The sequence below is a fragment of the Rhea americana genome, unplaced genomic scaffold (assembly GCF_003343005.1).
Source record: "Rhea americana isolate MKP2758 unplaced genomic scaffold, rheAme1 scaffold_38, whole genome shotgun sequence".
NCBI classification, from domain to species: domain Eukaryota; kingdom Metazoa; phylum Chordata; class Aves; order Rheiformes; family Rheidae; genus Rhea; species Rhea americana.
In genome coordinates, this window is record NW_028186512.1 from 1,177,693 (window position 1) to 1,205,527 (window position 27,835).

Here is a 27,835-nt window from a genome sequence, read left to right on the forward strand (position 1 = left end):
ACGGGCTATGCTGAGGGTTGGACTAGATGATCTCCAGAGGTCCCGTCCAACCTTACCATTCTATGATTCTGTGATCTACCACTGCAGTTATGGAGGTGATTTGGGGGCTACCACACAACTAATCCTACTCTGAAAACAATAGAGATGAACATTCTCTGGAGAAAGATCTGAGGAGTTTTACTTTAGTGCAGTTATGAGGAGTGGCTGGTGAAGGGAGAATGTAAATTTCTATTCATTACATTGCATATTTATTATATTACTGGGAGTGTTTTCTAACAGCGTTGTTACTATACAGTATTATACAGTAGAAAATGTGAGCAGTAGCACTTTCAGGACCCATAAGAGAACCGAAGATAATGCCTTCCCATCCTTCTACCAACGTTTACTATTCCCTCMCCAGTAAGACCACCCTTTATTGACAAATGCAGTTATCTCACTTGGCATCTGAGGAGCTTAAATACTAACCAGTCTTTGGCCTTTTCCTCTCTCCCTAATACACAGAGGATTATCCTTGTGAAGGACTACATAAATAGAAAATGTGATGGCTTTTCTTTAACTGCTTTAAGCCTGTCTTTTTTTTTTCCTGGCAACAGTTTTACGCATCCGTGTTGCATCCATATTAAGTGTGCATTCCCTTGTGTAAATCCCATTAAGGTTAATAGAATTTTAGTTTTACTGCTTAATAAATTTCAAAATGGATTAACTTTTGAGAAATATATAACCAACCATAATGCAGAGAACAAAATCACATACCACCATACAAATACTATAGCTAAGATATGGGAAATTCTGATAGAGACATGTTGAAGCACATTCATATAATATGTAAATGAAAGCTTGGACCTTTCAAGCACATTTATGTCATATATTTTTTATTAGTATATTTGTCATGTCTACTTATTTTGAAATTACATTCTTCAAGCTTTTGTGCTTTCAAATTTAAAATAATCGTGAATGATTTGAGACATCAGCTTTTGCAGACTGTTACATTATAATGCAGTCTTATATGTGTAGTAGCTACTGGACCCATCAGGGGGAACGAGACTGTGAGAGAGCTGGTGCTCATATGCATATATATCAAGAGGGGCACATGATGTTGCATTATACATATTACACTATACATATGTACAAACACCACACGTAACAGTGTTTATACCCTGTATAATCTATATCATTCTTGCTATTTTCTCATTTGAAAATTCACACTTTGAGAATTTGAAACAAGTCTATAGGCTAATTATAGGCTGCCTGTAAAATAATCGTATTTGTCCTTCAGGAACTTTCAGAGACTCATGCAACTCCAATTTCCTTTCTTCAAATGCTGTAGCATTAGATTTGTCATCGTAAAAGACATGCCTAGGTCGATTAACCTATTTCATTGGAGGCAAATAACACTGCTCTAAAGTCAAGGCATGGTTGCATCCCTGTGCGCTAGCTGCCTTGTCCCTGGCACTCTGTGGAGGAATTGGGACTGGTTGCAACAGGAGGCAGCTGGGCAAGGTGGCAGTGTACTTCTGTCAGTCCATGTGGCTCATGGTCATTAACATTTCCCAACACTGATGTCACTTTCTACAAGATTGCAAATTTAGTGAGCAAGAGGTCCAAGCTTTGTAATGCCCACCAATCTCTGATTTTCTGCTAGATCTCTTTTTATGTTCTTCTTTACTACATTGTTCCTAATCCCTCCATAGATCCCTCTTTCTATCTGTGTTGCCTATGTGTTAAGTTGGTGAATCTGCCATGTACAACCGTAAATTGCAGCTGAGTTTGTGCAGCTGCAGACTACCTGATTGCTTTGTGCCCTCTGTACTTGTGTTCATGGGATTGACCAAAAATGTCATTACAGGTTTCCATATTTGTTATCTCTCAGCGAGTTTTATGTCTGATAAGAATACAGTTTTTTTTTCCTTTACATGCCAGCCCAGTAACTCTGCCTGTGATTTGAAAATCAAGCTGTCATCTTTGCTTTTAATGAATTTTCTGCAACAGAACTTACATTGCAATATTGCTACAAACTTGAGCCAGCAGAGAACTGAGGCTGTTTTTACAGCTCTATCATTTCTGCAAAGAGCTGGAATGAAAATAGAAAGAAGTAAAAAAGAAGTAAAAGAAGAAATTATTCTTTGTCAGCAAAACAAATAGTTGTGATCCTAAATATGTACAGGGGAGACAAGTGGTTCAGAAATAGTGTCATGTTTTCATAGTCCTTTTTAATGACTATAACTATATTTTTAATCTCTACCATCAGTAAGTATATGCAGTAGCATCCATCAACAAGCCAGGCGACTCGTGCGCATAATATCTTGAAATTGAAGAGCAGCTTAAATATGGTTCATTCATCCTAGCAAGACTTAACTAAGAACCTCAAGAGAGGTATCTCAAGATTTCAGCCTATCGCTTCCCTCTAGTGGAAGGACTCAGACTGACCCTGCTTTCCTTTACCTTTCAGTGTTCCAGGTCATGCTTGATTTCATCTTCAACTTCAGCTGTTTTCAGTGGCTAACTGTGCAAAATCTGAATATCTGTATTTGTAATACTACCTAAATATGTTTTCCCTTCAAATTAATTCTTAGTCCTCTATGTTTCCTTTGTGATTACAGCTTATAGTTCTCATGATTTGTTGCTAACCACGTGACAAAGTTGTACAATTCTGTCTTTAGTCATTCAAGGTAACTTTCTCCAAGGTGAGTTAGGCTGTCATATCTCTGATGCTGACTAATGTAGCATGTGTATTTGTGCTGAACTTTCAATAGTAAATAATATATAATTTCTCTATAGCCTTTTAAAAGAGCTAATTTGCAAAAGAGTTCGGTATTATCACCCTAACTTTCAAGATGGAGGAACTGAGACAGGGAAGTGAGATGCTTTGTTAAAGAGTGCTACAACATTCACAGAGTGTATTTCAAAGCAAAACAAAGAGCTGTGGGAAAGGACATGCCACAATTGCCTCACTTTAATGATTTCTTTTATACTTTCCTATTTTTTTCCCCAAAGAAAGAATATTCTGAGGCAGTATCTCATCACAACTCATCTTTGACCTTTTCTAAAGTGTCTGTCTCTACTGTACAGTATACTTGTATACAGCTTCATGTGTGAATATTACAAGCTAATTTTTGGGTAGTGTGGGTTTATCTTGCAGAATTGGCTTCTGGCAGCTTTTTATTTATTTGTTTATAATTATCTTGAGGAGTAAATGTGAAGGATACCTTGTATGGTCATTTTTTTGTTGGAGACAAATTTAACACTCTGATTCTTGATTTTTTTTTGTTTTATGGAATACTTCTAGCTCTGTTTCCTATACTTAACACCATCCAATCTGACAGTCTAACCTGTCTCAGTGCTGAGATATTAAGAAGCCACAAGTACTCCATCAAATTAGAAGAATTTTGGTGAGGCAGTCTCCTTCACATACAAAATCTCAAAAGACACAGCGCACTATATGCATAAAAGAAAGAATTTAAAATCAGATTCACTTCTTACTTTGAACTGCTCTCTCTCTAAACTGTCAAAGGTCTATTTTTTCTTTACATGAGCAGAATAGGTAATAATAAAGTTTAAATATTTGTATTATTTCAATCTTTATTTTTCAATGGATTATTTTATACAATTCAACTCTATAGATATGGGTTTATTTTCCACAGATCCTGCCAAGAGAGTTTCCATTCTGGGGCTTCCTGCTTATTTCTTCCAGCTGCTTCTTTCTTATCCCTTCTGTTGTTATTCTCCTCCTGTCTCCTTGTTTTCACTACTGATGGAGGAGAAGCTTGGTTAGACTTTGAAATCATAATATAAATGTTCTTGGCAATTGTTTCTTTCTGTACACTTTATAAGTATTCTATAGTGATTCCCATTGTACTTTTCAGCTAGAGGTCATCACTGGGAGTTGCACTGGCCAGTGAAAAATGTTAAGGTACATATGATGTTAACAGGATTCATAAGGAATATTTTTGATATTGAGACACAGCATGAATAACGCAGTGGCCAGAATGGTGGTAGCTGTGTTGACCTGAGTGATGCAGGGAGGAATTCTCCTCAAAGACCACTTGATTTCCTGCCTGGTCAGTGGGTGGCTCTGGTCCTTAGCATCTCCTGCCAATCCCCCCCTGCAAGTTCATTGCTGGTAATAAGATGATTTGTTGGACTTCTCTGCTGACTTAACAGTGATATGGTACTGGTTAAATGCATGAAATAGCAGTGCAGACGTCTCTTGAATCTTCTGTTGCATTAATGACAAAGAGTTTTAAAAGAARAAAGCTGTTTTTCATCTTTGGAAGTCATTTGACTACCTGATAGCAGTCCTAGTCTTGTCAGAAGTGAACTGATTCTCATTCCTGCAGAAATAACAACTAGCATGAAGACAGTGAAATGCTGCTTTCTCACATGTGAAAGTATTTGCAGAACAAAGTCCTTTGTTTGTTTGTTTGTCCGTGTGTGTGCGTGTGTTTGTTTTCCCCACTTTTGGAACATATTAAAAAGCATCCTGCTCTTGTTATTTCCTTTGAATAGTCTATTTTCTGTAGAAAGTAATAGCCACATGGTAAACTCCTATTCATCGAAACTGTGCCAAATATGTGCCATTTTAAGGCTAAATATATGCTATTTTATTTTACTTTATTTTAAAGCAAGCCAAAATATATACCAAGAATGTAGCTCTGGATGGTGTTTGTCCTATTTTCAAATGAGTGTTTACTGTGTGAGGCACTTCTGTGTGACAATCTGAGTTGGTAAGGCGCTGCTTTATTGATGTGGTGCAAAAAGATGTATTTATTCCTCTCCTTATGGTGAACTTTAATTTTAAAATTCTTATTTGACTATTCTTGGGTAAGCATGCTTAGCATGACTTTGTATGCCTGATGCAGGTCTTACCTGGCTCCCAGGCACTGCCTTTTGACTTCTATTCTGGAAGTGCATCTCTGGGGTATATGAAGATTTCCAGGAAGTGTTTGGTTTGAAGGAAGTGTTTAGGAGCTTCTAAGTAAACTCTTACATTCCTCTGTAGGTATGATTGGCTAACTTATATGAGTGTGTTTTTGGTCCCATTTTTCTTTCTTTTTGATAGGGGCTAGTAAGTCTTTGCTCTCTTCATGTACTGGTGATGTGCTCTCTCCTTGGCTGATCAAGATGAGAAAAATTCGTTAAGCTCTTCCATTCATCCACTACACACCAAAACAAAGCTCCATTTCAATCCAGAATAAATAAAATAAGGACATTCCTGGAGTTACACACAACATAATAATTATCTTCCTTTTTTTCATTATCTAGCTTTGTACAATGTTAAAAATTGTTCTCTCTTTTTTTGTAAGAATTGCATTTTAGATACTTGGCTTAACTTTCCCGTATTTAAAAAATCTAAAATGTTACTGAGCAGCTGTGTTAGCAAATCTTGAAAACTATTTTTAAAACTATGTATTATAGTTTTTATAGGAATACATGTACAGCATGGCCAAATTAGGGACATGCTATGAGGATTATCAACTTTAATAAGAGAAGTTTTATGAATATTTGAGGGTTATCCGAAACAGCAATAATTTCTCTTTAATCATGGTACAATGCAATAACTGAAAGACGAAAATAAGAACAAATTCATCAATTTCACATCTTCCTTGGACACTTGAACTGAGCTTTTCTTGCAAGTACAGCATGATTCTGTAAATAGAGTGAAGTTAAATTACTCTCACTAACAATTTGTTTAGAATATGTGTTTGGTCTCCCTGGAACAATTCAAAAAAAAATCCTAGATTTTCTGAATAGTCTCAGTTGGAAAAACACATTTACCTTCAGATAATCAGTCTTATCCCCAAAAAGTTGAATTTGGGCCTCTTGGTGTTGAAATGTTATTGCCCTTTGTTTTCAAACTTCTAATTAACAGATAAATGTTTATTTTTTATTACAGCATTTTTCCATCGAAAACTAAAGAAAGCTGATTTTCGAGTGTCAGCTGCATTAGTAACTTCTTCAATGAGAGAGTGGAAAAGAAAAACACTGCTCTAATCAGGATTGCACGTACTACTGGATGAAACGTAGCTGATGTGATCTTTAGAACTCAAGCTCCAGTTTGACAGTTGCTGGGTAAAGAAAGCCAAAAGTGTGACTAACAAGGGACTCTTTTGTAGGGAAAGAATATTACATCTGAGAATATGTAGTGCACAAGATTTCTTCATGTTGAAGACATCTGTAACTAGGACATAAAAATAAATTTGAAAATCCATCAAGTCACATTATTTTAGATAATTTTTAAACATATATATCAGTTTGCATACGATAGGATATGTGATACAGAATCAACGTGCAATGTACTTAATGGCTTCAAAGACCAAAACTGAAGCAATATAGCATAGTCAGCTGAAAAAAAATGTAAATTATACCAACAAATAACCTTTTAAGGCAACATATAAGGCAGTGGGTTTCTTTTTTTAAGTATTTGAAACGGACTTTTTCTTTAGATCGCATATAAGTCATGCCTTTATTCTGACCATCTCCTTTTAGATGAAGAGGCAATTTGCTTGTGTACGCATTGAGTAAGTATTTCAGAAATTGGGCCTAAAAGAGTAAGTTGTGCCTTTGATTTTCCTCTGTGGATGCAGAGGTCTCTGTGGGACCTCTGTCCCGGAAGCTGACATAAATCTGTTGTGTATCATAGAGAGAAGTATTGAGGACTGAAGGCAGGGGTTGTTTCTTTTGCCCCATATGCACAGCTAGCAATTCATGCAAGAAAATAGTTAAAGATGATTGTTCTCACAGAGGTGTCTTCCCCTTCAGCACACAGGCACACCAGCAGCTGGTTCAGCATCCAGCCCAACTGGAGGTGAGAGTTGATGGGAACCCTCTGAAATGGATGTAGCTGCTTAGGGAAAAAGCGTCTATCCATTGCCAGCTGATTCCCTTCAAGAGTTTCCAACTGTCCATTCCCAGCTGTTCGTGCTCTTTCTGCCAAAACAAGGTGCTTAAGCATCTGGCAGAAAGAAAGTAAATCGATTATCACTTATGAGATAAAAATGAGCTACCAGGTTATCAGTTAACAACCCTATTGCAACCCCGCTGATTAGTTTGAAATCATCTGTATGTTTCATATGCATAGTTGATATTGCAGCTTCCAGGGGGATCTGGGAGCAGAGGAAACCTTGGAGAAGAGGAGTCGAAACATTTGCTGCTGCTGCATTGGTTCTGCCTGGCTTCTTTCAGTGAAAATAGTAGGGTAATTGACAAATTAAAATTCCTGCTTTACTTCATCTTTTTTAAAGCAATTGTAAAAAATGATTTTCTGAGTAGATGCTGCTATGGCACATGTACTCCAGCTCCTTCCAGCTTCTAGAAGGAAGGAACACATGTTCCACTTTGTTTGCTTCTGGCTTTTAGAATATAACTCTATTATCTTTTATAGATTATTCTGCCGTGCTCTTGATCAGGTAAATAATGCTTTCCAATAGTGAATACCCTAAGCAAGGTAAGCAGCCCTAAACTGAGTATTTATTCTCCCTCATCCTCTCCGGATGGCATTTGTGTGGCAGCGATCTGTTATTACTGCTAGACCATTTACCACTGGTTCCTCAGTTACTTCCACTCACCATATAGCATAAGTACGAAACCGTACTAAGGACTGAACCTTGTTCTGCATTTGCCAGAGCCAGCTGCAGCCCACAGCAGGCCAGTGACCTCCCGGTACTATGGCAAGTTGTATTTATTCCAGTTGTGAATACCTTAGCATTCCTTATTACAACAGCATGCAGATTACACTCTGCAGGCAGCTGCCCATTCTCTCCGCTCCTCCTACCCCTCGGGCTTTCTGCGTGGCAGAAAATATAGCTGTTCAGCTTTGTTAGAGGAAGCAGCAGCCCATACACCACTGTGTTATCTGGGTGTTGTGGCACTGTGTGAGTCAGAGCTACGGGGGAATTCAAGCTCCACCTCTGCCATGAGTAAACATTGCCGTTGTGGCTAGTTTATGGTAAGGTGACTTGCAGTACCAGTGAATGTGGCTGTGGCATTTTCTATGAAACTTACACTTGTTTTGCTATTTCTTGATGCTGGCTTGTTCTACATACCTCTTCAGAGAAATGAACTTGCATTTAGTTGAGTGACAATATGTCACTCCAGATCTGCAGAAGACAGTGTAAGGTCAGTGAAGAGAAGCCTTTACTTTTCAATAGTCAGTTTCTATATATAAATTGGCACTTGATGCTCATCAAAGAACAAGAAATATTGGATATGCTCTAAATGTCCATTGTATTTTTGAGCCAACTACCTGATGGAAGTCATCACTTATATGTAAATGAACTGTCAATGGCTTGCCTCCGTTGGCAGTCGCTGGACTGTGAAGGGTATGTCTTAATAAGAACCAAAGCTCTTCACAGACTTTGATTTACTGGAAATAAAATAGAAAAGTCCTCTGAGACTACAAAGGACACTTGTTTCAGATAAAACGTCTAGACAGTAGCAATATATTTGGGGCTTTTATTATAGCAAAACTGCAAATTAGAATAGAGTGCTGAGAAAGTTCCTATGACCCAGCTGAGTTCAAAAACACTGTTTCAGTCTGATCCTTGAAACACTTACACTCAAATTAAGTTCATGAGCATTCAAAAAGGGAAAGAAAAGATGTGCAAGGTCAACATTCACATTTGTTAGAACTCTACGCTTGCCCAGATTTTACATTATCTCTGACAAGGAGGGATTTGCACTTCAGCTGAGAATGAAATCAGTTAAATAAAACAAAAAACATGCATTGTGTTTCACTGCATTAGGTGTCAGCCTGCTTTACAGTATGTTCCTGTATGATGGCTTTTTGCCTCAATTACTCAAGGAAAAAAAAAGAAATTAATTCTATGAATTGCTACATTCGAGGAAGAAAACAATCAAAATAAAGCTGACTCTGTTTTCTCTAAGATATGTCCATTTTGTTTTAAGGAAGGCAGATCATACTGTATTTCTGGTAAAGATGTAGACGTTTCAGAAAGCCCAGTTTCTCTGAATTTTATTAATAGTATTATTAATATTATTATTTGCATTTTTTAGCATACAAAGTTTTTGGAAGCTTTACGGAAACAAAGAAATAGATGGGGTTGAAGCTATGCCTTTTATCACAAAGTCTATGGAAGCACGGCTCAGTACTTTTGCCCCAGAGAATTTACACACCAAATATAAATACAGTAGATGAGAGTTTAGGTACTTGAATTAGAGCTCTGGTAGTTCCTGCCTGTGTGGCGAAGGGAGTGTCCAGAAGGCAATGCCATGAAGCATCAGCTTAGAGCACCTGCAGGCTCTGAATCACCTTCAGTGTGATTTACCCCAGTATTCCCGTAATCATCCACCATTCTTTGCAGTCACCTCCTTCTCCATCTGTACAGAGATCAAATGGAGACACACAGTGGTGCACCCTACCAGCATTTCACCCCAACTATCTTTAGTGCCAGAAACTCTGTATTTTTAAGAAACACATCAGTTGCAAATTGTCAGAGAATTAATGCATTTGTAGCTAAGTTTCCACATACCTGAAAGAATAGCTCTAGGAGGTATGAACTGCCCAGGAAAGTATGTGAAGCATTACATCAGAAACATAAAAAAATCAATTTTGTTAGCTGACAGTTTTTTTTTTTTTTTTTTTTAGAGCACAAGTTTATGATGAGGGGGGAGAGTGTAACTCCTCCATGACATGTTTCTCAAGATAGAGACTTGGATGGCACTCTCATGCTTTGAGTGTTAGTTTTGAAGTGGAAGGTCAAAGTGGGATTCAGATAGAAGGCTGAATAATTCTCACTGACCCTGAATGAGATAATCCATTTGCCATTGCTGTCCGAATATAAATCCAGAAATAGTTTAAGAGGATCAGACTGAGTCTGCAGGCAATCTGAAATCTTATCTCTGAGACATCTGAAAGGCCCTCTCCAATTCAATAGGATACTAACCCTGAAAGTGAACAGTCACAATTCAGTGTCCTTTTGAATGCATAGAGATCTGGATTCAGCTTAGTGCTTGTGTACCTAGGTAGTCTATTAAATGATCATGGTATGTGGTTTTAGTTCCACCGTAAAATTAATATAAGCCCTCAGGTTAAATGGTGCACATTTTCAGCATGATGACTACATTAGCTGTAGCTGTACCAAAAATAAGATTTATTTGGTAGTAACTGAATTTCTGCATAGTCCAACAGATGAGTCATCAGATAATGTCCACAGAGATTAACTTTATTTATACTTTCGGAAGATTAATTTTCATTATTTTCTAGATCTAAGGGTATGCATAACAATACACTAAATTAAATCTAAGAAATGTAAATGAATAAACATGTCTTTTGGGGATTCCTGCTGATTCAATATTTGATACTCTGATCATAGTCAGGGCTTACCATATTATCTTTTATCCTACCCCATAACTGGTAAATACCATTATAAATACAAAATTAACAGACTGAATCCCATATAAGTATAATTTGATGCAAATTGTAATAGATTGTTTACAGACTTCTCAGTAAGGCTTTGTACTCCTTCTATTCTGGCATATACTTTTCTGAATATTTTATAAGTCACTGTTAGAGATGGAGTACAAAACATGAAAAGGCACATGCGGTATTAGAAAATTGATTTTAAAAAGCATGAAGAAACCAGATTTAGAACATTATCTTTAAATGAGCAAAGAGCAGTATTCCTACCTATCTCTACCTTGTTTAGAAGTGATTCAAATATTATCTGTTGCCACAGAAATTGTAAAAAGTGTTGTTTTCACTGATTTCTTGACATTATACCTATAAGCAGTACAGTGCTCTAGTAGCTTGCACTGAAGTATTATCTGGAACATCTATTTTGTGTTCAAGTAGGTGCTATATTTAGAATCTATTTTTATTCTACTTAAAGTATGCAGTGCACTAGACCTTAAGTGCAGACCCTGCAAGTACAGACACGGACACAGAAGATGTGGGCTAAAAATGATTACTCTAGAAACAATAATTTGTTTGAAAGCTGTTGCCTGAATTCCAAAGCCAGTAATGAATGATTAGGACTTCCTTGTCTTCTCTGCTGGGGAGAAACCTCTTCAGCAGATCCTCTTCTGCAGTTGGCAAATTTGGAATTTGCACAAAAATAGTAACAGGAGAAAGTTTAGAAAACTTTCAGCATGCCGTTAACTCCTGCAGTGAGGATAAAGTGCTATTTGTGAATTCCTCAAACCAAGAGTTACTTTTCAGTGTTTTGTTTTCTGCTTTCAGAATAAGGTAATTATCAGTAAGAATAGCAGTGAAGAAGAAAAATAAAATTGTTTATTATTGGACCAATTGAGCCCAGTAGGATGAAGGCCAAATTGTTTTTTGCTCATCTGAGCTGGATTTTTAGTCAGTCTGGATGTGTTTTTTGTTTAGCAGAGAACTTCAGTGAAGAGTATGTTATTTTATGACTGAGGCCAATAGAAAGTCATTGGCATAATAAAACTGCAGATTTTACAATTTCAACGCAGCTGCTCTGTGACTTTTAAGCAACTGTGAAATCACATTGTTTAAACTGTGTTTATAAGGACTGATGTCTAGAGCCATCTTTTTTCCTCCTTTTTCTGGAGAAGTCACTAGAAATCCTTCAGATAAACAACTGGTATAGCAGACTAACCATTTTAGTGAGCGTTACAAACCTGTGCTTGGAAATAACCACCAGGTCATCCTGCATTACGCTTATACATGAAAATAAAATGAAATTACAGTATCATCAATGAGTTTACTGATACTACTCCACCGGTGAAAGTCCATTCTTCTAGTGACAAACACATGTATTCGGATGACACAGAAATTAAGTGCAATACCCTGAGTAAACTGTTATTTAAATGGCTTTTTTGATTCTTCTATGATGTCTTAAGCTGCAGCAGTTGGTAGTATTTGGACATATTAATACACTGTGTTATCAAGAGTACATATTTATACAAAGTATTGTTTACTTCTCATTAACCAAATTCTTTGTGGTGCAGAGGTGAATTGGTGAATCTCTGCTACAGTAAGGAGTTATACCTTCCTTCCCTAAGCTTGTGATCCCCTACATTTACACAAGTGATTATTCATGAAACTGTTCTCTAAGTGGTCAACACTTAAGCAAACTTAAAGGTTTTTTAGATTTAGTAGTACAAATTAGTGAGACTTAATGGTAAATATTAGGCCTTAAAAAGGAAACATTATATGACAAAGTCTTTTGAATCCTTTTTCCCCCCTTTAATGACTAGCACAATGTTTCCAGGTATACAGGAATGACAGCTCTTAATGAATTATATGAGCCCTGAGGGCTTAGCCTACCATATTACATGTGTCAGTCCCCACTCCTTCAGGTGCAGATGCAGCTGGGGAAAATTGGCTGCTTATGATGAAAGGGGGGCTAGTAATGTTGAGGAGAGAGACAAGGAAGTTGGCAGGTTTTGTGCACTTACCAGAAGTATGATAACAAGGAACGACTTGCTGCAATAAGGATTGCAATTAAGTTACAGGGTAGGAATTAATTCTTGTGGTGACTGACCCTTAAGGTTTAGCAGACCAGTAGGTTAAGTGTTCTGTAGAAAAATGGAAATCTAGTTCAGAGGTTTCTGTGTGTTTTGCTTGGCTTTTGAGCTAAGCTGAGAGTCTCAAAGAAGGAGCCCAGCAGCAGCTGCTCTGAAAGAAAAATGAAATATAGAGAAGTCTCTGGAGAGACCAGAAAAATGTGACAGAGCATTTGAATTGGACACCACAAGTTTGTGTTATATTCTAAAAAGGGCATAGGTTTCAGAGGAATACACCTTTATGGGTATTTTCTGAGATAAAAGTGCTGATGATGCCATAAAGCAAACTGTCAGGATGGTATGTAGAAACCATATGATCAGTATAATGGGTGAAGCTGAAAAATCTGAAATTTGAGATTGAAGAGAGAGATTATGTAAGATTTTGTCCCTGTTTTTATGGCTTAAATAGTAGCACCAAGGAACAAAGTTAYGCTTTAACCTCACTTGTTTAATTCACTTTGTTGTGTCTAATTTCAAGGGTCAAATCTTCCTTTTATTTATACAAGCTCTTTTCAAGGGTGGTTTACAGGTGCCAGTGGAGTTACTCCAACTGTACAGATGTATAGAAAAATAGAAGTTTATTCCCAACAGAGTTTTGATTTTTCTTGTTACAGCCCACATGAGTCATGAGACAAAAGTACTGTTTCATGATCTTGGGCAAGTAAGTAGCCATACTGAAAAAACTGTGTGTCACAGGACTAGCTCTCAGGATTACTCATCCTAAAGTTACAACGATCAAAAGATTTTTACATGCTAGTCAACCTTGCATATAGGGGTCATCAATAATAGTTGGAAGCCTAAACCTCATAGGATAGACAGAAAGGATGTGCACTGCCAAAATATTATTCCTTTGAAATACAGAGCATTTCCAGAATGTGTCTGGGGAAAAGCATAAACTACTTAGATCTGAGCTTTGCATGCATAGACATTCCTGTGGATGTAGGAAAACTTTTGGAGCAGTAGAGCCATCTTTGGCTTTTATTAATACCTTCCCTCTTTGTCATTTGTATGTTCATCATGGCTGATGAACATAATTATTCCTATGCTGGGATTTGGACAATGCTTCCTGCACAGTGAGGAAAGAGGGAAATTATTACCTTTTTCCCCATGTGTAGAACACCTGCACAACTGAAGGGCGATATTATTTAGCCTGCAGTGCATAAAACCAGTAAATTAATGCATAAAATGTACTGCTTAGATAAAACCTTGACTCAAGTCTGATACCTTTTTTAATATGTATATAAAAATATTAACTCGGGATTCAGCTTCTCATTTGTTTTTGCACTGTACCAAGAAAAGAAAGATATGTCTATTGCTAGCTTTTCTCACTCATTTCTTTGCTATCCCAAATTAAGGTAATTTGCTTATGCTCCTCCCTCCAACATTAATATTGCTCAAATGCTCCTTCTGCCAAGTATTTATTATGGGATTAGTCAAGTTTACTTTGACTTAGGAAGTTCACACGTACAAAGGCTTTACTGTCAGATTGTGTATGCTGTGTTATAAAAACAAGTTGAATTTCACAAATGTAGTGAACAAAAAGTGTGATGTTTGTGCTGAGCCTAGAGAAAATTATTCTAAAGAATGAGTAGGCAGAGACAAAGAAAAATTACAATTGGGGCAAGCTGTATTTATGCCTGAAGAAAAGAATACCTATGGTACACCTGGAACCTGGGAAGAGAGGTCAAAGTAGTATATTTGCATTCTGGACTTCATGGAAGACGTATGTCTCTCTCATCTCCTTGCAATTTTAAGCATTGCATGCACAATGCAATGCTTAATATGTTAATTATTTGTAAGCTGAAAAGCTTTGATATAAAGGCATAAGTAACAATAAACACTGGTAGAGAGAGTACCTTCAAAATTATAGGAGCAATGTAGAGTTCACCCCCTTACTGCTGCCCTGGAACATGAACAAGTGAGTTTACCCCTTCTGCTCATATCCAAAACTGAACACTTTCATACTGTATTGGGTTCTTACAAAGGCAACAAAATTTACCCTAGACTCGAACTGATGCCATGAAATTTAAGTTACTTGCAATATCTTGATGTTGTGTAACAGACATACAGCACAAACACACACACACACAAAAGCAAATACCGAGTTCACTGTGCTCTGAGAAATCACATTGGGGAGACCTAGAATGACATCAGCATGGTGGCTTGGGATGGAACTGCACAGCAGGGACTTAATTCTGAATGGGCAGGAGTGCCTTTAAACCAGCTTGCTAAAGTGCAAACAGGTTTGTATATCTTTCCTTCCTGTTCAGCAGAAATAGAAAGAAATCAGTAAGAAAGAACATCTGAAATTGTAAGGTCATAAAAAGTAAGAGCCTTAATTTTCCAGTAGAAGTGTGGATTTGGTAGCAATCGTTTATATACTTTGCTTTGGGTTTGAAGAACATGATGTGCAGGTTGCATTGTGCAAAACAAAGAGAAGGTGGTGTTTTATTAATGGAGATTGGGCTGTTTTTGTTTCTTCTTGGCTTCTCCATTTGCTTTATTCTATTTCAAAAATAGGTGCAAGAATTAGGAGAGCTGGAGAACAGCACTGATGTAGCTATAAAATACACATTTTAGAAAACAATAGAAAGAGATATATTTTAAAAAGCAGTGGCACACTTGATAGCCTACATATATATAATTGAAAGTTGTTCAGAAAGAAATTACTTTTCTGTTCACTCTAAATTGGTCTAATCCCAGGACAAAAATCTTCCTGTATTCCAGGGACTAATAAGTCCATCAGTCAGCAACGAAGGAGTAAAACCAGCTGAAACTACCAACAGGAAAAAAAAATAATAAAAAAAGTGTATTGAAAATAAATGTTTGCAAAATGTGAAAGGGCAAAATTGGTATTACGGAAAGCAGAGTCTAGTATCTCTCTCTGTCTCTGTCTCTGTCTCTCTCTGACTTTTAACTCAGTCAGGTCACTGTCCTATTTAACCATGGATTGCTGAGCTCTTGTTTTGTGTAATGTCTTAACAATCCTTTAATGAAGTCTTCATGAGTACATTAAAAAAAAAATTATCCAGACAGTTTGGCTGGATTTTAATCTGTGAACTAAAACCAATCTGATTTTGCAGCAGAATGTCTGAAAGTAGATACAGTGCAGTTCTTTCACTGATACCACATTAGCTTTTGGAGTTAATCCAGACTTAATGGAGGTTTACATGTAAACCTGACTCAGTATGGATCTTCCATTCATATCTGATCTGTTTCCAGATCTGATGTCAATGGAAGTACTGTATATTCTGTGCTGCCTCTATCCAGCTTGGCCTGCCTCCAGACTTAATGTTTTTGTTCTGTTGCATCAGTGCCTTTGAGCAAAAAGAGAATGGCATCCGTATGTCTAGGATGAAAGCTGAGTCAAAATTTCAAGTGAAAAATGCATTTGTAGACCTAAAGTAATACGGTGAAAGGGTACATTTCTTGAAATAACAATTTTGGTCTCAAAGCTGCCTGGGCCATTGTGTATGTTACATTTTGTTGAAAGAGATCAGCAGAAAGATATATGTAGATTGTTATAGTTTTCTTTTGGCAGCTAAATTTTGAACCAAGTAATTTACTCTATTTTTTAAAATCAGAGAATTCATGGATAAATATATTGATAAACTCACAGTTAAAGTAAATGCAGTAAAAGTAGTTAATTTAGAAAGCTGATTAAGAGAGCAAGCGAGAGGATACTGAGAGCCTATCACTGCCCTTTTGCTACACTTGAACAGAGCTCAGATGTCTTTTCTAAGGAGAAAAGTGGAATATTACAGTTGCATAATGCAACAAATGCAAATAGATTCAAAAGAATACATGAGTCACTTCCATGCACAGTGAGACCAGATTGAAATTTTGAAGTCATTTATTGAAGAATTCTTCAGACTCCTCCGCAAACTTTTATCATTAAGTGTATCAGCCCAAGTGTTTTCATTTTACCTAAACATGCTCGTAGAGGCGGTGTTGTGCTGGGTGTGCCTGAGTATCTGTATCATAAAAACTAATGTTTCCTCCAGCATGTGGAGGAGTGTGTTGGGGAAGCACTGCTATTCGCTTTGAAAAATGAACTTAGTACTCTCTCCACCATGTAAAAACATCATGGTAACAAGCAAAGAGGGAAAGCAGTTATAAATGTGTTTTGGAGAGGATAATTTAAGCTGTAATCAAGTAGGACCACATGGTCATACCTTACTTTAGGCTAAGCAGGATCTTACTGGAGAGAGAGTCCTGGTAATGTGATCTAATATGCACTCATATGCAAGTAACTATAAGAATCACCATCTGGTTCAATTTGTCTTGAGCCTCTTGTGTACCGGTATTATTATTCCAAAAGCAATGATGTCCTCCAAAATGTTTTGTAATAAATTGTGAGCTGAGAGGCTAAAAAGGACTCCAAAGGGACACTCCAAGACCTTTTTTTTAAAAAAATAATTATGCCTATTTTTAAATGTGAACAGGATGAGAAATGCTCCATTCTTATCAGATTTCTTTATTTCTTAAAAACAATTTCTGAAACTGTTTTCATACATTAACTAGTAAAGTGAGGTTAAAAATATTCAGCTGAAGTCTTGGATTTCTACCAAATCAGGATGACTTCAGCTCCTGTGAAAACTTAACAGACAGATCTAATTGCCACCTAGTTAGGTAAACATGGCCCTGATCTTAGCTCATCTCTGTTACTTGACTAGAAATCTGATCGTAGTTTAAATGTTTTATTTTTTCCCTGAGTCTTGATTAGGAAATGCATCCCCATATAGCAGATATGAAGCATCTGTAAGATACCAACTACTTTTTAATAAGTAATATGGAGTAAGACACGCAAACGTCTGTGAAGGTGTTGGCACATGTTCACTTTACAAAAAAACAGAAGCAATTTAAGATATTTCCATCCTGGTGGCCAGAGGTTGCCATCACCCAGCTGGTGCAATGGGCACAGTGGAGCCCATCAGGGAGCTCTCACCTTTTCCCTGTGAGGTGGAACCACATCAGCAGCAAGAGAGCCTGCCTGAGTCTTTACAGCTTTTCCTGAAACTAGAGGTTTCAGAGAACTTAAAGCAGTAAATACTGAGAGCAGATATGGCGTACAGTGCATTGTATTGTACGAGTGGGAAGGAAGGCTGCTCTTGGATATGGGAAAACCACCTGCTTCACCCAAAACCACAAGGTCTTTGCCTCATGTGTGTACAATAGCAAGACTAGGAGGTCACCTAAACATAGATCCAGCCCAGCTCTGACTTTCTAAATATGGTACGCTAAGGAGTGCAGCAGCAGTGGCTGCTTGCACTGGCTTTATCACACACACACAGCAGCTTTGGGAGCTCGTTCTCCAGGTTCGGGGATTCTTGCTCTCCTTGCTCATCTGTGCACTGCAAAGGCACTTGGGTGGAGCAGAGCAGCCTCCAAAAATAATGGGATAGGAAGGGAGCTGCCTTGAGGTTGAGCTGAGCACGGGGCTTGTTCTGAGAGGGTGCGCTTAACCCCAACGCTTGATAAAAGGGTGAAGTAGACAGGTGAAGCAAATGCAGAGCTTGCAGGCATTTGCCTCCTCTTCTGCCTAATGGGAAGGGGGACAGAGCCACGGTGTGCTGAGCTAGGAGAAAATGAGAAAATGGCAGCTGCCACAGCTGCTGCAAGATACCTCTCCCTTCTAGTCTGTCTGTAAACATTTTCAAGTGCACTTTGCAGACATTTTTCATAGCTTTCTAGAGCATTTTCTTACACCGCTGTGTAGAAAAGCCACACATGAGAGATTTTTTTTTAATTAAATCTAAACATAAAAAGAAAATTTCACAAATCTGTTGGTCTGGCAGTTTCCCAGTCACATGTCATCTGAATTACATTACCACAATATTCCAGACATTAAATTAAAGACAGTAGGAACAAGTATAGTTGACATCTGTGCAAAATTTAAATCTAAGGAACTTCCAGTGGTTTCTTTAATCCCAGCCAAATTATGGCTTTTACCACACTCTTCCTTTTATAATGCCAATTTTTTTTCCCTCTCTCGAGTACATTCACAGGATCACAACTGTGCAGCTGCAAAGCGTCCTGTGCTGTTCCTGTGTGGGCTGGCCTTTGCCACTGGTCACACTGCAGAGAGGCTGCCGGCAGACCTTGGAGGGGATGCTACGCTGCCTTCCTCACTTTTTGATAGGTATGTGCAGGGATCAGTAAGAATGTGCAGTGCCTAGAATAGGTAACCTATGTTGTTCAAAGCATAGATTTCACGTCTCTTTTTTGTATGGGAGAAATCTATAAGAGTTAAATTTCCTTGCTAGGAAGATGGTGTGGGATTAGAACTTGTTACCCAGTGGGGCTGTGAAAGCTCAGTCCTTGCAGTTTTCCAAGACTAGCCTTGGCACAACCATGACAGGCCTGATGTAGTATTGGCAGTAGTGCTGCTACAAGCAGGGGCTTGGACTGCATGAACTCCAAGGCACCCTCCAGCAAATATTTTTAGTTCTCGCTGCTCTATGTATCATTCAGGAAATGGGCAATAGTCATTGCTAGTGGCAGAGCTATGACTGCATAACTGTAACTACATGTGCCAGTCTGTCCACAGAGAGGTAGATGAGTTTTCCTTTTTCTCCTCCTCTCTTGTTATGCTGAAAAATGTTAATGGCTTCTAGTAAACATGTCTTTAATCTACTGAGCAGTCAAAGATGTGGTTAAAGTGAATGAGCAACCTTTCATTCAGGGCAACTAAATGTCCTGTTGAGTAGTGKTAGTTAAAGCATTAGCAAGCCACAGCTCAAGGCAAAGCTTGCTGTGGTCAGGCCCAATTAACAGCTAAATCATATGTGTGTATATGCCTGTGCACAAATACAGAAGGGAGAGAGAAACAACACAGCTCCTCCCCTCAGTCCCAGTCAAGAGGTTGGGGTAGGCAGAGGTTGCCTATCCCGGGTGCTGCCCATTGCRACTGACTCCTGCCCTTAGGTGCGGACTGCAGTCATTGGGTCTCCTCTCCCCAGCGCCACAAGCAAGCCCACACGGGAGTGAAGCGGGAAACTCTGCAGTTCCCTAGATCCCCTTGTTTTCCTCTGTGTTTGTTCAGCTGTGTTGGAAAGGCATTAGTGGTGGATGKGTTGTTTGGGCATTATGGAAGAAAGAGTGTGGTTAAAGCACTGTGTTTTCCCAAAGAATTATCTCATTGATACCATTCTTTTTTTCCTCTTAATAAAAACAGTTCACCGTGACTTTGAGATTGCCTTAACCATGCAGGCCTGAAAAAAGGGAAAATATTCCATTTTGGCTTGGTATATCTAGACAGAAATAGTATTTTTCTGTAGAACTGATCAGAAAAAGGTCAGTGTAGTGCTGAGAGTTTCTTCAAAAGAAACATCATTCCTCTAGTCTTAGTATTTCCATCAGGAATTACTTTTGTATGGAAAAGCTGCCATTGTGCATGTTCTTTTCCCAAGGGAGAGAAAGAAAAGTAAAATAGTATGAGAAAAGGTTGATGCTTCGTACTGCAATGAAATGAATACTTTAGATAGAAAAATATCTTAATGCTAGTAAAAATGAACTTTTCATTTTCAGCTCTAAATATCAGTTCAATATACTTCATTTATTGTTATATTTGCAGACTCCAAGCTACAGAAAGCAAAGCTGGCAATAAACTTTCCTGTTCCTAAAATTTTCAGCCATGTTCTGCTATGTGGATATAGAAGAGATTGCTTACAAAGACTGCACATGATGATGATAGCAAGGGGGATCCTGTCTTAAACTTATTTTACAGAGTGCCAAGTACCTTTTGGTATACCCCTTTGTGTTGTCCTTCTGAGCTGCACAATCTGTTAATTGGGGATAATCGAGGGAAAGCAGGATCTTCCCATGTTTCTGATCAGAGTTCTGTTTCTTATGGGTTTGTCACCCCACTTTTGCACTGGGTGCATGTATTTGCAAGTTGCAAGGTAGAGCAGTCAACTGTGGTCACTGGGACGGTGTGATGATGGCCATGCACAGAAGCCAAGCAGACCATGCTGATACATATGATGCTGCTGGTGGCAGAAGTACTAGCCTCAATTATTTCCCCCCTTTCCACACATTTATAAGTGAAATGAGAAAAAGACATTGTTGCTCTGTCAACTACCACATTGACAGAGATATATGTACTGCACCTGTATTCGTCAAACTATGAAGAGGGGTCAATCTACCCTCTTGCTCTTAGTCAAGAAGGCACACAACTTTCTCTCCCAGCCTTTGGGCAAAAATGGAAATTAAAGAGTGTATAAACCTCCTCATGTCATTATTTCTTTGTTTGATGGCAACCTGCTTATACTTCTGCAAGGCAACAATAAGAATTAAGACCATGTCCTATAACATCTTCACTTTATAGTCYGGACCTCAGCTTCAGTATCCATCCACAAATGAAGTGTATGGGAAACTTCCTATAAGGAATCTATGCATATTGTTCCCTCTCAGGGATCAGAGAGGAGGCAATTATGTTTGATATTTTATTTCTATTTACTTGTTCTCTTTCATGTACTTATTATTCAGCCATGATTTTTAAACAGTCACAAATGATGAGATTCAAATACTAAGTCCAACTGTTTTAACATCAGCCAGATATCTGATATCAGATATCTTGGCAATCTGGGGTCCAGAAATTAATGAATAAATTGCCATCATCCAGTGAATAAAATAGTCATCTGAATAAGTACAGCACAGATGTGCCCTTTCACTTCACTAACATGTACTGTGTGCAGAATACCTTAAACATGATGCAATTTCATGTTTCATAATACGTGCTTTTTTGTGAAACAACATATGTCTTCATTTGCAATTGTTTGAAGGTACTGCTATAAACTTGATGGCTATTATTATGTCTGTTGTAGTTGGCTAGTCATTCTAGAAACCATTTTTTTCTTGCTTAGCAGAAGAGATCACTTTAATATAAATTAGCTCAATAAAAATATTTATTAAAACTACAGTCAACAATCTGCTCCTCCTAGCATGCATCTTGTACTGTATTAGAGTGGGAGCACATATTATCCTGTTACTAGAAAGAAAACTATTGAAATAAAAAGGTTTGTAAAAGAATAACAGTAAGCTATCCGCTTAATCAGGCATCCTAACTACTTAGGTGTATAGTTACAGAAATGACACAATTTTTATGTGAGAGTCTTAAGAGTAACAATAAAGTACAATGTTTTCTACCAAGGAAGATTTACTTAAGCAAGCAAGCTATAAGCCCAGCAGGGCTACTCATATGACAACAGAAGAGTAAACAGAGAGAGATTCCCTAAWGCACAGCCAAAAGGCCGTAAACACAAGTCTATGGAATATGAAGTTTTGTCAGTGTTTGAAAGGTTGGTGCTCTATCTCCTTTCTCTTTTGCTGCATTCCAAGTATTTGGGCAGAAGGGGTGAGCAGCATAAAAGGAGCTTAAACCTGTGACATTCAAGGCTCTCCACTGTGCTAAGCGAATAAGCATTTGGAAAGCTGAGAGAAGAAGCCTGTTTTAGTGCATTTGTGTGTCTTGCTTTGTCACTGTTTCTCTTTTTATTTTTCATTTCATATTTGCTCCTGGCCCTAACAAGGAGTTTAACCTCTACATCTTACCTCTAATACTGCTGCTAATCACTCTACTTGCAGAGCCAAATTCAACCTCATTGCATCAAATTCTTACTTTTTAGAGCCCTCTTTTATCTCTGTCTTTCCTGTTGTGACAGCAAAATGTGCCCTGCAGCAATGTGTTATGACGGCAGAGTGAGAGGGTTCTGGCTCTGTGAGCAGAAGACAATTTAAAAGGCAATTTTAAATGCACAGGTTCTGATTGCACAGTCATTACTGGTCTTAAAAATGAAGGGATAGGCTTCTGCAGAGCTTGACCTGCAATTTGCCTTCTGCAGCCATCTAAACTAATTCAGAGYAGAAAATAGTGCTAATCTATGAGGTGGCCTTCTGCAGTTATTCTCTGCAAGTGCTAATGATGACAAAGTGCAAGTCAATGGAGTGTCAAGTTGTTGTCATTTGTGGCTAGCCAGCACACTCGTTTTCTGTGTGCATTTCAACAGACTTGAAACTGGCCAACTACTTTAATATCAGGAGTCACAATAATTTGTCATTAAATTTGAGTTATATTAGTAGCCAGCTCCCAGTCCAGGATGTTCTGTTCAGTTCAGGTAGTTACTTCCCCATTGTACCATGGCCCGTTTAACCCTCCTGTCTGAAGTGGGGTCTGTGGTGTTTCCATAGCAGAAAAACTACTCTCTCAAGATACCAGTCAACAGGATGCTGGAGAATGAGCACATGCCTCCACTGATGTGGCTGCATCCCACTCATAATTGACCCTACCAATTTATAAACATTACTTTATACTCCTATTTTGAGGTGGCTTAAGACCTTTTAGCAGTGCTAGCAAAACTGAGTTTTGTTGCCCAATGGCATATGAAGACTTGGCCCACTTGTGCCATAGGCAGGAACAAGTGGAAGAAGGGATCTGGATCAGCGATCTAGGATGAAAGCCTTGGAGATTCAGAATCAATCTGTGAGCCCTCTGGTGAGATAAATGGACAGCAGCTACTGCTGCCAGGGGAGGCAGTTTCTGCCATCCCATAAAGCCCAGTTCCCTCAGCAGCAGCACCACCAGCCAACCTGGCTGACGAAGGCTCTCATGCTAGCAGCCACGCGCAGAGTCTGGCTCAAAAGGCTGCTGCCCTACACAGCTGCCCGCTTTGCCTGGTCTAGCTGTCTCATCATTGCCACGAGAGCATTTTGGAGGTAGCTTTATATCACTTGCWTTAAATCACTAAAACACTCTTGCATAATGAAAATCTTTGTATTTTGCTCATACCTTGCAAATGGTGTAAATCCTGAAAGACTCTAGCCCTCTGTATTTTTTAATTTCACCATAAGGCATATTTGACTACTTGTAAGGCCATTTATAGGCATTTGAACGAATTGCTGCATGTCCAAGAGCTGTCTTTTTCCCCTTCTAATTCTCCATGTGGTTTATCTGATCAGCTGTTGCTTAGTACCCAATGGTGTTCATGAACAGTGAAACCTGTCAGATTACTGTACTGTCAAAGATTCTGCACACCAACTGAAGGAAAATCTGGCAAAGGTGATCTGATCTCCCTGAATATCTTGCCAGAATCCCAATACTGTACAGTAAGAAACAGTATGTTGACTCCAGCATTCAGTTGTTCATACGTCTTTGGATTGAYCAGATCTTCACAAATGCAATTTAATTAAAATAATGGCAAAACCACAGAGCAGTCAGGAGCGTATAGTTAAAAAAATATTATTTCACAACTTCACAGTCAGCCATGAAACTTGAACATATGTCAAGGATTCAAAGCTTTTAGCCTTTGCCTATATAGCAATTCTAGCTGCTTCTAGCCACTGGAAATGAATCCTCAACTGCTGAATAAAATGAAAAAGTGGACTGAAACTGTCACAGATAGGAGTAGAATGAATGGATCCATTTCGATTTTTAGAAGAATCATTACGTAATCTAGGACTGCTGTTATGAGGGTTTCTGTTCTTACATAACCAATAAGCTCACTCCAGATACTTCCCAATCCTGATCCACAGCACTCTGCAGATCACAACTATACTGAGGGTTTCCATTCAGGATTTTGGTTTTCCTTTTTTTGACACATTATTTGTATTAGGTTAGGTTCGCGGATATGTAGGGATATTTATGGCTCTGGCTTGAAGAATTTCCTGGCTGTGGTAGAGACTCTAACCCCTGAGGAGCCTGGAAAGTAACCACGCTTCCAAGGAAGAGGATGGGAAGTTTTAATACCACTGTATTAAAATATTGATTTTGAAAAGCAAGATTATCTTAATTTTCACCCGTGATAGTGAGCCCCTGCATCTTTTAAATTGTTACCTTTTTTTCCCCTTACATAAACTTAATATTATTTTTATTTTTTGTAGCATTCCTCTGAAGTCCCCGAAGGGGAAACTAGAATCATCGACACAGCATTTGCTTTAAGTTATGCAAGAAAGTTAGCATAGTTAGAAGTAATCCAGACTTGAACACATGTGTCAAGAATGACTGGAAATATTTTGGAGTCCATGCAGATAAGGGTCACGAGGTTTCTCGGTGTGAACAGCCAAATGCTCCCTGCTCTCTGCTCACTGAGCTCAGGATGGAAATAAGACAAATAACATCCGAAGAGCAGCCACAAAGCACCACTGGTAAGTACAGATCCATGTTATGAGGGCCAAGCTCAGCATTTAAGGGTGGGCACTCTTTCAGTAATTAAGTTAGTAATGAATCAAGAGATGTTACAGATGGGGGTCAGAGTGCATCAAAAATTAACAACATGAGCAAATCAGCTATTTGGACRTTCAGAGAGACTCCCTCTTCCAGCAAAGGTATCCCAAAAGCACTCGTGGATGTATCATACATTTGGATCCCTGATTGTGGGGTGCATGTCACATCTTGATTGCACAGTTACAGCCCCTTGCACTGCTGGGGCACTTAATGCAGAGCTGTGATTTTGTCTAAAGCAAGCTCAATGCACGAGTGCTGTATCCCAGGCTTTAACCAGCAGAGAAAGGCTTTCAAATCCTACTGGATTTGCATTCAGGAGCTGGAGATGGCAAGTGATCCGAAGGTCTGTGTCTGCTGCCATGCAGATGTGCTCGCTGGGGTCCTGGGTGGGCCATGCTGCACTGTGGCCTCCGCAGCGTTTGGCCTCAGCTGGCGGCCGTATCCYGCTTGGTGCCGTGGGCTGTGGCCGTCAGAGAGCCCCTGCATCTTTGACCTGCGTCAGCCCAAGCTGTGATTCCTCCAGAGTGAACTGTGGGGGAGTTGAATGACTTTTGGGGCACTTAAGGAGATTGTGGAAAAATGTTGGAGGGCTGTCAGCACTTGCATGATTTAGCCTAAATCCTTTCGGCAGAGTGAACGTTAACAGTCTTGAGGGGAAATCTGGCCTGTAGCTGTATACAAGCCAACTAACTTAGTCTGAAAGGACCAAATTAACCTTGGATAAGAGGTTTTTGTGCTTGAATGAGTAGTGGATTAAAAGAGATATGTATGTAAAAGCCCAAGTTAAGTGAATAAAAGAAACAGGCCCCCTCTGTACATCTGTTCAGCCTGGCCCTGCTCCCCGCCATCTAGCACGGCTGACCTCCAGGTGCCGGGGGGCTGCAGATGGCTTGTGCTGCCCACCCTCCCCCTCTGGCAGGCCTTCCAGGGCTGCTGGCAAAACTTAACACAAAACGCGGTCCCACGGCTTAAAATTGATTTACGAAGAGCCACTTATTGGAGACTTTTTAGAACCACCCACCCTCACTCAGCAAGCTACCGGAGAGACCTCCTTGCACTGCCCAGCCTTGGCCTGGGAAGCTCGCACGCTTCTACCGCACACACAAATGCCCACAGACACTTGAAGAGCAAATTTCAAGTTGAGTAAGAATTGTGTCAGTGTATGCAGGGGTCGTGTTCTATATGAAATGTGAGTCTTCGCTGTGAAATACACTATATTCACCCTGCTGTGCCTTATTTTGAAGGTTATTGTGTCTTGGGAAGTGCATACTGCCTGTCACTTCTGATAGAAAGAAAAAACACATATTTTATTGGATYTGTTTTAATCCTTTGTCCCTCATTTGGGAATTGACCGTCCAATTGACAYCAGAAAGTTGTGCATCTTTGTCTGTTTAAAGTGAAAACCTTTTTGTGTTCCTCAGGCCCAGACTCCAACAGTGATGGCAGCACCGGGAGGTCACGAGTTTAAAGTACAAAACCCGTTTTATGATACCATGTGTTTGCAGCAAGCCCTGGGAATTAGCATGGATCCACGGTGCAGCCTGTGGCCTAGATTATATGGTTCCAGCCATACCGCACTTGCTGCAGAGAGAGTAAAGGCGGCTCCTGGCAGCTGGTGGCGTTTTCGGGACATGCAGTGGCTGCTGCGTATCAGCGTCATGCTGACAGAAGGTCAGCGATAGCCTGACATATTGAGATAAGACCATTCATTGTCAAGATGCTTCCAGGCTACTGTGAATATAAAATCAAAGGCTATCTATAAATACTGCTAGGCACTATTAGCGTCTTGGATCGTGCCACACACATAAAAAGGACAACAGCTAGTGTACATATTCAGAGGAGAAATTATATTCAAGGCAGCTAAATCATTAGGTTTTTAAGACTCAAAATAACCTCAAAGCTGCTTAAACCGTATCTTTCAGGATTCCTTTTGTGCACCTAAGGAAAAGAGGGAGTAGCTGACTTGCTGTTGTGCCACGATCACTCCCGTGGTGCCAGAATGGTCTTCTTGCAGTCAAAGTCATACAGGAACGGTCCTGAATACCTTTTAAGTTGAAATATGGGTCCAGCCTGCTGTGTAATGAGCAAAGATCAGGGAATCACAAGGACGCTTATAACCATTTTTTGATTCTCTGAATTTGACCAGATACTAAACGGATTACACCAGGATTTTGAGTCTGCCCTCATTTTTACACTAAAATAATTACACTGTAACTTTACAGATGGCAAACTTGACATACTAGTCCACCCCATTTTATTTTAGATTCGAGTTATACTCCTTGCCACCCTGCTCTTTGCCGTACTGTAGAACTAAAACAGTGCAAAGATATTTAAAACGACGACGTTGATCTTACGTATCAGGCAGCAAAATGAAATGAATATAAAAATACATATATTTATGCTTCAAACTAACCAGCTGGAGTTAATAACAATGGAAGTTTGGAGTTAGTAATAGCTGTAGTTTGGGCTGTTCACTTTTATGTGCATGGCAAACTCCCTCAGGTTTATGTGACCGGGGTTTATAGCCAGAGACAACAAATTTCACCACTGGAAACATACGTATTCCTGTCAAGGCAGTTAGGGGAAATAATCACCCTGCAGCAACATGGCCAAGCACACCCAAAAGGTACGATTAGGTTAGTCAGTGAAGACCTTGTCTCTCCTCCTAATCCCTACATCTTGCAGCTAGTAGGAATCACTGGGAAGGCTCTAAATATTCAAGGAGGGAGCACATATAAAAGAGAAGGAAGTGGCTACTGTGCCGTCTTTTTCAAACACCTGTATGTCTCAAGCTGCCACTAGCACCACGGAGCCCCTGAAATGGATGAACTAATTCCAAAGAGCTGGAATTTCACTAGCCTGGATTTGAGCTCTCTAGGAAGCTGTTTCCAAACCTGCAAAACTCGAGACTTCTCTTCTCCTTTTTATTCTTTTCACCAGGATTGAATCCAATATTTACAAAGACATTTTTGAAGAGAGAAAGAGTTATTCCTGATAGGCAGGTACCTAGAGGACCTTTCCAGTCTTTCGGGAGCCTGGGCTGGAATTGCCATASCCTCATTTTCTGCTTCTGGGTGGGAAGGGCTTCCGTGGTGGCGCTCCTCCACTCTCCCT

The 27,835-nt window shown here is 39.2% G+C and overlaps 1 protein-coding gene across 1 annotated transcript in view; it reads left to right on the forward strand.

Moving 5' to 3' along the window:
- IQCM (IQ motif containing M) overlaps positions 1-26,403 on the forward strand; it is a 126,858-nt gene extending 100,455 nt beyond the window's left edge. The window contains exons 13-14 of the mRNA XM_085313145.1: positions 5,894-5,946; positions 26,143-26,403. Of these exons, the coding sequence (XP_085169271.1) occupies positions 5,894-5,946; positions 26,143-26,403 (314 nt within the window). The remainder of the gene's footprint in view (positions 1-5,893; positions 5,947-26,142) is intronic.
- The last annotated feature ends 1,432 nt before the right edge of the window (positions 26,404-27,835 follow it).